This window comes from Pyrus communis, chromosome 1 (genome assembly GCF_963583255.1).
Source record: "Pyrus communis chromosome 1, drPyrComm1.1, whole genome shotgun sequence".
In the NCBI taxonomy this organism is placed as follows: Eukaryota; Viridiplantae; Streptophyta; class Magnoliopsida; order Rosales; family Rosaceae; genus Pyrus; species Pyrus communis.
Window position 1 is genome coordinate 41,973,968 of NC_084803.1, and position 13,394 is coordinate 41,987,361.

General features: G+C 38.4%; 2 protein-coding genes across 4 annotated transcripts; both read left to right on the forward strand.

Moving 5' to 3' along the window:
• Positions 1-271: 271 nt before the first annotated feature.
• Positions 272-5,298, forward strand: LOC137745069 (pentatricopeptide repeat-containing protein At4g32450, mitochondrial-like). 2 transcript variants are annotated; one of them, XM_068484945.1, is made up of 3 exons: positions 272-540; positions 2,977-3,240; positions 3,347-5,298. In XM_068484945.1, exons 2-3 carry the CDS (start codon positions 3,010-3,012, stop codon positions 5,249-5,251), a joined length of 2,136 nt encoding a protein of 711 aa, XP_068341046.1. In that variant the 5' UTR covers positions 272-540; positions 2,977-3,009; the 3' UTR covers positions 5,252-5,298. The 2 variants fall into 2 exon arrangements, with proteins under 2 accessions (XP_068341046.1, XP_068341053.1); XM_068484952.1 differs by lacking the exon at positions 272-540 and having other exon boundaries at positions 3,111-3,240; positions 3,352-5,298.
• A 1,420-nt stretch (positions 5,299-6,718) lies between these two features.
• Positions 6,719-12,622, forward strand: LOC137714920 (protoheme IX farnesyltransferase, mitochondrial-like). Of its 2 annotated transcripts, none has more exons than XM_068454085.1 (7): positions 6,719-7,099; positions 8,659-8,788; positions 9,208-9,345; positions 9,479-9,612; positions 10,655-10,780; positions 11,204-11,307; positions 11,944-12,622. In XM_068454085.1, the coding sequence occupies exons 1-7, from the start codon at positions 6,786-6,788 to the stop codon at positions 12,312-12,314; spliced, it is 1,317 nt and encodes a 438-aa protein (XP_068310186.1). In that variant the 5' UTR covers positions 6,719-6,785; the 3' UTR covers positions 12,315-12,622. The 2 variants fall into 2 exon arrangements, with proteins under 2 accessions (XP_068310186.1, XP_068310193.1); XM_068454092.1 differs by having other exon boundaries at positions 11,210-11,307.
• The last annotated feature ends 772 nt before the right edge of the window (positions 12,623-13,394 follow it).

Genomic DNA, 13,394 nt, shown 5'->3' on the forward strand with positions numbered 1-13,394 from the left:
CAAACACATAATTGGCGTCATATTAAGTTACTAACGAGTTAGCGCATGAGCGCTTCTATAATTTAAATATATAAAATGGTTTCAAATATGTTACACGGGTCAAGTGAGTTAGATGTGTGTCACTATCATAGTATCACACGGTTTAATGATATCCTTTATTTGTGAATAAAAGTGTTAATTTCAACTTTAAACTTTAATAGATGATGAATTCAATACGAAATTACGGAGAATGGTTGTATTAGGTTGGAGATTCTCTGACCCATTAAATTCCAATCCACAACCCAAACCTGGCCCGATACAACCCATTTCCAATTTACCACCCCCGTTTCACTTGCTCCCTCACTCACACCGTCTTGTACCGCCTTCTCATCCTTTCGTTGCCGCCGTCAGAGGTTGTCCCTCTCAGCCTCTCTCCAGCGGCTCTTCCTCTTTCAAATTCTACTCAGCGCAAAAAGGACAAGGGCACTCGGTTTGGCATACAAGGCAAGAGGGCTTGCTTTTGCTGAAAATATTCAAACAAAGTCGAAAGGATATTTTCAGGTATTTTCTTTTAGGTTAAATATTCGGTTTTTGTTGGTTCTTGTACTACAATGCATATACATATAGTTTGATGGGTTTTAATTAATTTGCTGAATGAATGAATGAAATGATTGATTGGGTTCGAAAATTTGTATGAAATGATTGATGGAAGAAGTCGTGGGTTTATGGGTTTAGGGTTTATATGTTGTCAGTTTTTGGTGTATTTTCCTTTTGTATGCATTGGTATCAATGGTGGGAACTGGAACACCCATTTCTCCAGTCCAGCTGAACTGCTGAACTGCTGAGCTGCTGAGACGACGACGGAGTTGCAGAGGACGACTTCTCACTCTTCTCTTCGACTCTGATATCGTGGCAACACTCATCCTTTTTTCATTATAATCAGCGATTAGCGGAGCCAAGGTGGGTGCAATGGGATTCATTGACCCCAATAAGTTTTTTGGGCCACTCTTTTTCTTTCGGTGCAAAAAAGAGAAAAAATAGGAAGAGGCGTTGCTTTGGTTTTTTGAAGAATAAAGAAAAAGAAAGGCTGATGACTTTGGTTTTATAATGCATGGGAGAGAAGGCAGAGCCTTTTGTTTTGGCAGCATCCGATATATTTAAGGCATTTGTTATGCCTTTTGGTTTTGAGCAGCAGCAGTAGAGAGAAGAGCGGTCTGTCGACAAATCCAATTTGTGAGCAGATGAGAGAGATGAGAGCCACACCAGGGAGAGCATTCGGCTCTCCCATTTGAGAAAGAGCGTAGTTATGTCTACCATTTTGAGAGAGAAGCAGACTGAGAAAAACATGTGGCACGATTTAGAGAAGGCAGCAGTTTCTGCTTCAGTGTTCTCGTTGGATTGCTTCATCTTTTGCTCTCCTTTGTGCAATCACTCATATTGGTGCTAGAGAAATTGTTATGTATTTTCGTATTCTCTACTTGTTAGTTGTTTGAGTGAGAGCTATGGGTGTACGTAGGATTTTGGATTTGAGTTTGAAATCTATTTTTAAATGAAAGTATGATCGATTTTTGAAAGCTATTTTTTGACCCTATTGCTGTAAATTCCTGGCTCTGCCACTGATAATCACTCATTCAACTTTCAAATTTCTTGGAATTAAGTCATATTTTTAGGTATTGTGTTTATTCATCTGATTGTTTTTTTTTTTTTTAGCTTTTAGTCTTTCATTTGTTTTTAATTTAGTAGTTGGGATATAGTAAGATTTAATTTCAAGTCTAATTGCGTTTTACATTTTGGGGTTGAATTTGGGGCTTTTCTTTAGGGTATAAGAATTGTGATTTAATATATTGTGAAATTTGATTCGGGAGTTCATGTTGTGGCTTTGGAGTTCAAAGTTCTTTTCTTGGAGAGGTACACTGTTAAAAACTAAGATTTTTCATTAAAAAAAGCAAAGGTTGTGATCTGTTATTTGGTGTTTTAACTGTCTTTTTGCTGGTGGGGAATTGTTCAGCCAGTGGAAAACGTGTAAAATGTTTTGAGTTATGTTTCTATAAAAATGGGTTTTTTTATTTTTTATTTTATTTTTTATTTTTTTATTTTTTATAATTCCGTTCTGGATTTGATAGGCACTTTTATGGTGTTGGTTTTCAGCATGAATAGTTTTGGTTCACGTTTGTCTTTCAGCTACAATGGAATTTTCATTTTGGTTGCTGATTATTTTCTTTCAACCAGTTCTGTTGCTGTTCCTTGATCGAGTATTTTTATCACTTTACCAATTTTCAGAGCACTAGTGGTCTGGTGCTTTGTTTAATTCTGCTAGATTTTATAATTGTTAGTGAGTCAAGGAGTGAAGCTGAGATGCTGAGAAAGATCAGCGCACTGTTTGAGTATTTTTTCTGGAAACTCGGAGAATTTACTTCTAAACATATGAACTTTTTGTGGATCATATCATGGATTTAATGATGTAAAGTCGGATTATTGATTGGCGAGAAATCTATTACTGATGATGTTTAGAAGAAATATAAGTTATTTTCACAATTTCTCTCATGATTTATCGTCCAAGTTGTTGTCTTTGTTTTCATTTTTCTTTTTGCTGCTTCTCACAGTATACTCTCACGTCACGATTGAGTGTTTTTTTCACATTCCAAACTGCCCCCGCTCCCCACTCATAGGTACACACAAAATAAAGAGCCCCTTGGTCTATAAGACTGAAAATACAATAAAGATTCATGAGAAGCAGCCCATTATGAAAGGGACCAGGGAGCTGCTATTTGTACTCCAAAAAGGTCATCTTGCACTCCTTCCTAATTCAAAAACTAAAGGAGTGTAAAATGAATTTCTTGGGATGCTAATAACATTTCCCAAAAGAAATTCAGATATTATACTTTTGTCAACAATTTCGGTCGAGCCATAAATGAATAATTCAGCTCATGGTTCTAATTTTTTATTTTATTTTTTTTACCTTGATCGTATCAGTTTTGATTCTTAATGCATTTGCAGTGAAAGTGAAACACAACTGCCTAACTGAGCAAAATGTGGAAGCGAGTGGTACAAGCACCTTCAGCTCAGGTCCAAACCCTAGCCTCACAGAGATCCTCATGTCTCGAACACAGCTTTCGACTCCTCATCTTATCACCATCTTCCTCTTCAATGATGCTGTTTCAGCGATCTTCTCTTTCCTCCACCCACGCCACCTTTACTTCCTGTTCCAGTGCGTCTGCATTTATGGGTCATGAGCACGAGGAATTTGAGGCTGAGCATCAGGTTAGCGACTTAACTGCACTATTGTTTCTTCTTTGCAGTTTTAAAATACCAAATTTGCTTAACTGTGGGCCACATAGTTATTTTATTTCAATTAATTTTTATACAGAGTAGGATCAATACATCCAAGCAAAGTGGAACTGATACTGGGTATTATAGTCAAAATAGTGGGCAGTTGCAACAGAAACTAAATGGGGCATGCACTGATGGTTCATGGGATCCCCAGCAGAGCTCAAATCAGTATAGTCAAAGTAACAATGGGCCTTTCTGGAGAAGCACAGGCAACGAATTTCTGAATGACCCAGTTCAACAAAATGGTAATTTTAGAGGGTATTACGGTCATGAAAATAGAGGGTTGCAAAAAACCCCAAACTTGCATGGGAAAGATTTAGGAAATGGAAATATACAGAATTCATATGTGCCTGGGAAGGAGCCTTCCATAGAAGTCAGACAGAACCTCGATTGTTATAAATCACAAGGAAATCCGGGGTCTCAGGCAAACCCAAATCAGAATTTTATGCAAAGTTATGCACAGCATCAGCAAAATACCAATAGTTATTCTGAATTGCATCAGCTGAACCCTAGTTATGGACAACATCAACAGAATTCTAGTTATGGATATGAACAGTATCAGCAACAACCTAGTTATAGGCAATACCAGCAAAACCCTAGTCATGGGCAATACCAGCAAAGCCCCCATGCTGGACAATATCCGACAAATTCAGATGCTTTTCAAAATATGATAGTGGATTCTCACGCAGGAAGTGAGTCAAAACCTGAAGGACAATTGATTGAGGCTTCGGAAAATAGCCCATCTAGTTCCAGTCTTGAAGAGTTGGATCGTTTTTGCAAGGAGGGGAAAGTTAAGGAGGCTGTGGATATCTTGGGACTGCTAGAGAAGCAGCATGTTCATGTGGATTTGCTTCTCTATTTACGGTTAATGCAGGCATGTGGTGAGGCTAAGGCTTTAGAAGAAGCAAAAGTTGTTCATGACAACATTACAAGATTATTGCCTACTTTGAATGTGAGTACGTACAACAAAATCTTGGAGATGTATTCTAAATGTGGTTCTATGGACAACGCATTTTTGGTTTTCAACAAGATGCCAAATCGGAATTTGACATCGTGGGACATTATGATAACATGGTTTGCTAAGAATGGTCTTGGGGAAGATGCCATTGATCTATTTACCCAATTCAAGAAAGCAGGCTTGAAACCTGATGGCCAATTGTTCATTGGGGTTTTATACGCTTGTAGTGTCGTGGGAGATATTAACGAGGGATTGCTGCATTTTGAATCGATGAGCAAAGATTATGCTATTGTCCCAAATATGGATCATTATGTGAGTGTAATAGATATGTTAGGAAGTACGGGCCATCTGGATGAAGCTTTGGAATTCATTGAAAAGATGCCATTGGAACCTAATGTCGATGTTTGGAAGACCCTGATGAATCACTGTAGAGTTCATGGGCAGTTGGAGCTTGGGGACCGGTGTGCGGAGCTTATTGAGCAGCTACATCCCTCCTGCTTGGATGAGCAATCAAAGGCTGGCCTTATTCCTGTCAAAGAATCTGACCTGGTAAAGGAGAAAGAGAAGAAAAAAATAGCAGCACAAAATCTTTTAGAAGTGAGGAGCCGAGTCCATGAATATCGAGCAGGTGATAAATCGCATCCTGAGAACGATGAGATTTATGCTCAACTTAGGGGTTTAAGGGAACAGATGAAGGAGGCAGGCTACATTCCGGAGACTAGATTTGTGTTACATGACATAGATCAGGAAGGCAAGGAAGATGCTCTGCTTGCCCATAGTGAGAGACTTGCTCTTGCTCATGGCCTCATCAGCAGCTCAGCTCGTTCAACTATTAGGGTTATCAAGAATCTTCGTGTTTGTGGCGATTGCCATAACGCACTGAAGATCATTTCGAAAATTGTAGGTAGAGAACTCATCATGCGAGATGCTAAGAGGTTCCACCATTTCAAAGACGGATTGTGTTCTTGCCGAGATTATTGGTGAACATATGAAACTTGATTTATTCTTTTATCTCAGGTATTATTACAAACTTTGTTTTGAGTACTTGAAATGCAGCCATGGAATATGATAGAATGCTTTGAAAAGTAATTTTGAGACGGACCTTAATTCAACTGATCAAACTGCAAAGCGGGGTAAGCCTATCGCAAAGAGCACCTCATTCTTTCAATGTCCAATATTTAGCTATAGCATCTGTCGAGAAATCGGCCTCTGTAAATACGATAGTGCTGTTCCAACTTTGCTGCCAGGAGCTTTGATATCCTTCGAATTCTTGATGTTATCAGTATTGCTCTTCTTCATAGCTTGCGTATGCAAAATGATACATAAAAGTCCAAGACTTGCAAATGCACAAGAAATTAAATCTACAAGCAATCCATGGGACATCCTTGAAAACATGTTCAAACACAACAAGAGAGTTTACTAGAAGCAATAAACCGCTTCCTGCGTAAGAGAAAAGTTTTTTCTATCCCATACATAAAACCAAGCACGACCCAAAAGATAAAAGTACAAAAAGCAGTGTTTTAAAAAGTACCGCTTAATCATTGGTTTCTTAATTCATTAAAATGTACAGTCATGGTCATTTTCGTCAACTCCGTTAAAATTTTCGTCAAGATTAGTCACGTGCCATCATGTAAGGCTGAATCAAAGGGTAAATATGACAAACCAAACCAAATGAGAAAATTGTAGCAATGAGAATGATCCTTCAGCTTTAGCCTAATTAGAACAAAGGTCTCTCAACTCATCAAAATGTGCAACTTTGATCATTTTCATCAACTCTGATAGAATTGCCATCAAACTGAGTCATATGCCGTGTACGTAAGCGGATCATGATTGTGGTGTATATTATCTGTTTGTCCATGGAGCCCTTCCACCATGGCTACTTGTCCTCCTTGGCACGCGCGAGGTTGCCGAAAGAGAATTGGCGGAAGTGGATGGGGGGAAGAGGCTGTCGATGGGGACGGGGAAGGAGACAAAACCTTTTTGGACGTGTAGAGGGTGTAAAGGAGGTGTGGCGTGGAGGGTCGGGGGAAGCGTGTCATGGTTATTGGGGTATATTTAATTTCTTTTCATGTTTGCCTATTAATTAGTCTTACGTGTACAATACATGACTTATTTTGATAAAAATTATGACGAAGTTAACAAAAATAATTATGTTTGCACGTTTTGACACATAGCTTATTTTGGTAGAAGTTCTGACGAAGTTAATAAAAATGATTATTTCTGCACATTTTGACGAGTTAAAAAATCAATAATTATAGATTTTTAGTTAAATGACCATTATTATGATTAAGTTAAAAAGTTGAAAAATCATTGTTACAATTTTATTCTGTTCTTTAGTCAAATCCATACCAAACAGTCAATTTAGGATTCTAAGCCGTTGGATTGATCTAAAGGTTTAATATGTATTGACCACGTGGTCTTTAGTGTTGCCCAAACACAGGCACTCGCTCAGGTGAGCTGCTCCGTCCATCTTTTCTTCTTCCTCTTTTCTCTCTCTCTCTGAATTGACGACACCACGATGTGGAGGAACTCGAAGAGTTTATCTTCCAAGTTCCAGATATCCATCAACCCACTCTACCTCCTATCCTCCGCCTCCTCATCCGCCGAACACGGCGGCGTTCGACCTCTGCTGCTCTCTCACTCACTCTCCCAATCCCACCCCTACTCTCCTTCCCCTTCGCCTTCAGATTCTCTCAAGATCGGGCTTCACCGATCCGATGGAGTCGGAGCGCTTTCGGCAACGGCTGATCTCCCGTCGTTGGCTTCCAGTGCCTCGCACTTGGCCCGCCACTATGGGCAATGCTATTGGGAGCTCTCCAAAGCTCGCCTCAGGTACTCATTCCCCCACCATTTCCTCAATATTTTTCATTTGATTTTTTGAAATTCAATAATTTTTCATCATGGGACAGTTAAATCATTGTATTATCTGATTTATTGATAATTTCTGTGATAATTTTTAATTTTATTTTGTGAGTATCTGATATGTTAATCTTATGTTGATTCACACTGCTGTATTCCTAATTAGTATGTTTGATTTTCTATTGGAAAACAAGATTTAATTTCAATATAAGAATAATACAATCTCTGTGGAGTAAGCTGTCATCCCTAACAAACTAGATTGCAGAAACAATAATATGTGTTCTTCCAACCGTTAGGACCTTAAACCGAAATTAGGTTATCGAAAAACAGCTCCAGTCCAGTTGGCATGAATATAACCCAAAAAGTTGCACCCCATTGTGAAGAGTGAGGAGAAAAAGAAAAAAAAAATGCTAGTTTGAACACATTAAGTCCTGCTCACCCGCACAAATATGTTCTTCGAAATTCTCTTGTTTCTCTTCAGCAACAAAACCCAAAATTGGCTAGCACACTACAGCCCCAAAACCTTTTCCTTCTCACCACCGAACATTTTATGCCTCTCAAGAATGAGGGAAGAGAACCCAGATGATTTCCCAACTCACATTTCCTTCGCAACACTATCTCAGTCATAGCAATGGAGACACGGGACTTGCACTTTTATCCTCAGTATTAAAACATTATAAACCATCATGGAGACAAGCAGGTGCATAGTCTTGTCCATATAGTCATATCATAGGTTTTGACCTCCATGAGAAACCAACAAAGCAGCTAACCAAGAAAAAACTAAACCAATAAAGAGAGATGGATTGTTACATAAACCGAGAAGCTGCCACATGGTTATCGACTCCATCTTCTACCCTCTGATCTAACCAGATATAAATGAAAATGCACCAAAAAGGACAACCAAGAAGTGAGCTCCCCCAATTTCCAAATCATTGAAACTTTCCTGAAACCATCTCAGCTCAATGGAATAGAAGTTCTTACAAATCTAGTAAGGGACATGTTTCGATAACTGGACATATCGTACAAGTGAGGAAACTAATTATTCAAAGATGACTCCTCAACCCTTCCTCACATCCTAGAATTTCATCAGTTACCAGTGCTAACTTGCAGCAAGATGTAAGGGACTCTTATCCCTGAAAATTTTATTTCGACGGGCTTAGACTCAATCTCCACACAGTGGAATTTGCCTCCCACCTGTGTTCATGTAGCACATACTTGTTTTCAATATAAACATTCATAAAGGATCCCTTTCTTAAGGAAATAGCTGTTGTCACTTAGCTAGAAAATACTTGTTTTCCACCTCCATCTATTTAAGTTGAATTATCACTTATTAAGTTATTATGCCAATTTTTTCAATCCTGCATTCAGGACTCTGTTTGATTGCAGTATTGGGTGTATTTTCATTCATGCATTAAACGTCTACATTTTATGTTCGTGGCAGATTCTCTTCTAACTAGGGATTATCAATTTTTTGTCATTGAAACTTAGTTTAAGATTTTTTTTTTCTTATGAAATTTTCACTTTTACTTCAGCATGCTAGTCATCGCAACTTCTGGAACTGGGTTTATTCTTGGAAGTGGCCATGCCATTGATTTTGCTGGACTTTGTTTCACATGTGCTGGTACCATGATGGTTGCAGCATCTGCTAATTCCTCAAATCAGGTTTTCTGTTCAATAACATATTTTTCTTTTTACACACCCACACACACACACAATATACAGAAGTAGAGCTAACTGGTGGGTCGTTATGCGAAGAGACATCTCCCTTGTAACAGGAATACACACACACACGCAACATATTTTTTTTCCACTAAAGTTGGATCTAAGATGCAAGCAGGGGTGAAGCTCTTAGCATGGAACCGGAAACATGAAAATTATGAACAAAATATTTAATTATGATTAGAGTCATTTCAAGATTAATGATTTTCTAAAGTTACGTATTATTTTATTTTGATGGTGTAGTTTCTAATTTTCATTGTTTGGGGTCCATTTGATGGCTCACTATATGAAGTACATGTAGTTTTGTATATCAACTTTTTGACTAGATAATGTGTTAAATCATTGAAATTATTTGGTTTTAGGTGTTTGAGAAGCAAAATGATGCCAAAATGAATAGAACGAAGAACAGACCATTACCTTCAGGACGCATTACGATCCCTCATGCAGTCACCTGGGCATCCGCTGCTGGTTTAGCAGGCACTGCTTTGTTAGCAAGCAAGGTGCCCAAATGAATTCACACTTTTTTCTGTAGATGTTACATGCCATAAAATTTCTGATTTCCGTCACCTCAATGTTTGATCGGCTGTGAGTTTGGGAATTAATGTTGCAACTCTTATGACAAGGTTGTTGCAGGCTAATATGTTGGCAGCTGGTCTTGGAGCTTCAAATCTAATACTTTATGCATTTGTCTACACTCCATTGAAGCAGATTCACCCAGTGAATACATGGGTTGGTGCTGTTGTTGGTGCTATGCCTCCGCTTCTAGGGTAATTTGTTCTGTGATTTTCTTTGAGCTACATGCTATTTTGATTGGACCTATTGGAGTTACTTTATTTATTGCTTTGGCTGTTGAAATGTTATGCTTTCAATTGACTCATAGTAGCTTAAATGTTAGTTGTTACAATATATTTTGGCAGCCCAAAACTGATCAGGGTTTTACTTTAAATAAAAACCAAGTTTGTTTTCCAATATCTATTGAAAAGTACCCATTGTACTGTGCTAAATATTTTATACATATAATTGCATATTCCCCCAGTATCTTTTTGTCTCTGTCCTCCCCATGACCTCCCTCTCTGGTCTGAATTTTTTTGTCAATATCTATGGACTTACCTCGTAGCTTCCACTTGTTTAACAGAAAAATAGATGTCTCTCTTGCACACACACGTGCATGTTTGCGTATGTTTACACCTTATAATGGGACCATTTCAAGTCGATGATCTTGAACCACCCTGTGCAGGCATGGTTTTCTTTGCTTCACCATCTGATTGCTATAGCACTCCTGTAGCAAAGGCCTGCACCACAAGAAGCACAATTATTGTTAATCGGTTTGTCTTGGCATGTGTATGGGAAGACATGTGACCATTACTTACCTCTCTCTGATATCCCGTTTTATCTGCCTCGTAGACTTCTAGAAATGAAGCTTCTAACACAGCCATACCCTGCCAATCAACTTTGGTCTTAGGATGTTGTTATGGATATCTGTTGGGAATCATGGTGGCTGACTTTAGCTGTAGGCGTAAAAATAGAAACGTTATGTTGGTACTATTAGTTTTACAATTTTCTTGTCTATAATTCAACTCTATTTTTTCTCATTCATATGAGAATAATTCTTATTGAAAAAAATGTGAATAGATCTAGTTTTCTTTTCTATAATTCTTCGTGTTGAAGTTCCCCCTTGCTGTATTCTTGTACTCTGTAGTTTTCTTCGTGTTGATCCCTTTGCAGACCTGAACTGATATTCTTGTTTTTTTTTATTACGAGTCATGACATATATCAAGAACTGAATATTCCTGCATGTTGGGCTTTCAGTTGGGCTGCAGCTTCCGGCCAGGTTTCCCTCAATGCAATGCTACTCCCAGCTGCTCTCTACTTTTGGCAAATACCTCATTTTATGGGCCTAGCATACTTGTGCCGTAATGACTATGCTGCTGGAGGGTATGAACTTTTGGGTCTTTCATGGTCTTACTTTAACATTAATGTCATCAGCTGAAAAGATCCAAATATTTTGCACCTGGAAATTGTTTCAGAACAGGAGTTTTATTTCCTGCCTTTGCTTTCATGGGCTTTGTATCTGTTCATGGAAATAATTAATCAGTATCCAATTATGCCCTATGATTACAAGGCAGAAAGAATTATAGTTGACAGATTTTATACTTTTTGAGAGCGAATGGTGTGAAAGGCCTGTTCTGTTATCCAATTTTACTTCCCCTTTTAAATGATTAGCATGAGATTTTAGGAATTTGTAGTCAAGCTCATTGCAGTTTGGATCTTTGTTCGTGTGATGGTGGTCCACAGATTATTGATTCAGTTCCCTTGGCTCCTTCCTCACTAATCCTTTTTCGTTTGTTGCATTTTGAGATTTAGGATGTTCTCCCTTGCTGATGCTTCTGGTCGGAGAACAGCCTCGGTAGCTTTAAGGAATTGCATATACATGATCCCATTGGGGTTCTTGGCCTATGACTGTAAGTCCAAGACTCACAAACGATCGTTCGTTTTCTAATCATGTTTCTATTTGTATTTTTGTATTTCTGTTGGTGGTTGTCTTCTTGTAAAGCTCTTTGAGCATTTTTCTTTTTCTCTCTTTTCAACCAATGTCCGATCAATTTTTATTTGTTATTGAAAGAAGGTTTCCGGCATATAGGTGTCAGCATTGGTCTTCTTTAAATTGAAAATACATTTACCATTGGGAAAAACTCAAGAGTCGTGTCTGAAATGGCTGTTTTCAGATTGCATTTTGAGTCTTTAGCTATTTGCATTTTGCCCAAGACTCTTGGTCGGTTTAACAAAGCTGACGAGTTATATTTGTTACTCATGGTTTGGGTGATTTCATGTCACTGGTCCTCTTGTACATTCACTAATTTGTGGTTCCTTCGACCGATTATCGATTATATGATACTGCGGAGACAATTCTTGATCATCGTAGTACGTGATTGATTAATCGGAAATGTCATCTTTGTTATCATGCAACTCTTCTTGGTAGTAGAATGACCAACATATTCCATGCTTGAGATGCAATCCTTGGCCATCGATCACCAAGCAGGGAATGATTAATAGATGGGGTTATGACATCTCATTCCGCCCGTTTCTTCTGTCTGCAGGGGGTATGACCTCTGGATGGTTTTGTCTTGAATCTACTCTTCTTACTCTCGCGATAACTGCAACATCATTTTCGTTCTACCGAGACCGTACCACACATAAAGCAAGGAAGATGTTTCATGCCAGCCTTCTTTACCTGCCTGTATTTATGTCGGGGATTATGTTCCACCGCATCGTTGATAATCAACAAAGCCTTTCTGAAGAGAATTTGGAGAGTAGTGTTGAGCTTTCATTGTCCTCACAAGACGGCAATGTCAAACGGAAGAGTAGGTCGAGGAATTCCACAGATGGCTCACAAGTTCGCCCACCTGTATCATACGCCTCTATTGCACCGTTTCCATTTCTCCCAGTTCCTTCGTATGCCGATCCATGATATGTTTCTGGGTCCCTTGTTTTGTACCATGAAACGTCGAAAGCTGCCCGATAAAGTATTTTTGTTCAAAGAGCAATGTCTTTCCCCAAGCAAGCGTCTCCCGGAAAGGTAGAAAGCCTGTATTCTTTTGCAAATTGCAAGTTTCTTGTTGCGAATGTATTTTTTGCTTTGTAGTGTTGGTGGTTTAGGTGTTTGAGTTGGTAATGCATTGTTGATTTTAAGTATACGAATAAGGCGGCCATCTGTTCAATGATTATGGAAGAGCAGCTATTGATTTTTTTTGCAAAAGAATACAGAGTGATTTATAATATGAACGGTTCTGATCATAAACTCCTCATTCTTAAGGAGCCAAGGTATCTGCATCAACTGCATGATCGAGTTGCTCAGCCTTTGATAGGGTTGTGTGCCCCCTGTTATATTGAGATAGCTCCTAGACTCCACGGGTTTGTGCACTTCTTAGATCATTCGATCGTCGTTAACTAGTTAGGCGATTGCCCTACAGTCGTTTTTGCGAAGACAAGTCTAGTCGTCCTTGTGTTCTTAAGCTTGAATAAGGTGATCGCTCTACGGTCGTTTTTGCGTTCACCTTGCATACCTATTTAAGCACAAGTCCCATTTGCATTTCACATATGGGATTGGAAGACTTCCAAGAACTAACTTGCATTAAGCGTCTCTCGTTCACATACTATCGTACGTAAGACTATCTTCAAAGGAGATGCCAAAAATGTTATATAAACATATAACAGTAATAAATTACGTATCATTTACTCTAACCAAGATGTCAAAGATGACATGGAAAAGAAGGCTAAGCTGACTGGACAAAGAGATATCAAATTTGAAGTTGCCTTCAAATTTGATTTTTTTTCTATTTCTAAAGGTATTCTACTTGTCCTACCTTAAATGAAGCACTACATTATATTATTTTTAAACCAACAATAACCCAAACTTTTATTATTTTTGTTTAAAAAAACATAAGTGAAGCAATAAATTTTGGCGTATCGGGTGGAAGGAAAATATTGACAATATATTAAATTGCCAAGTCAGCCATCAAATTGAAATTTGATGTCTCCTTTGGAAATG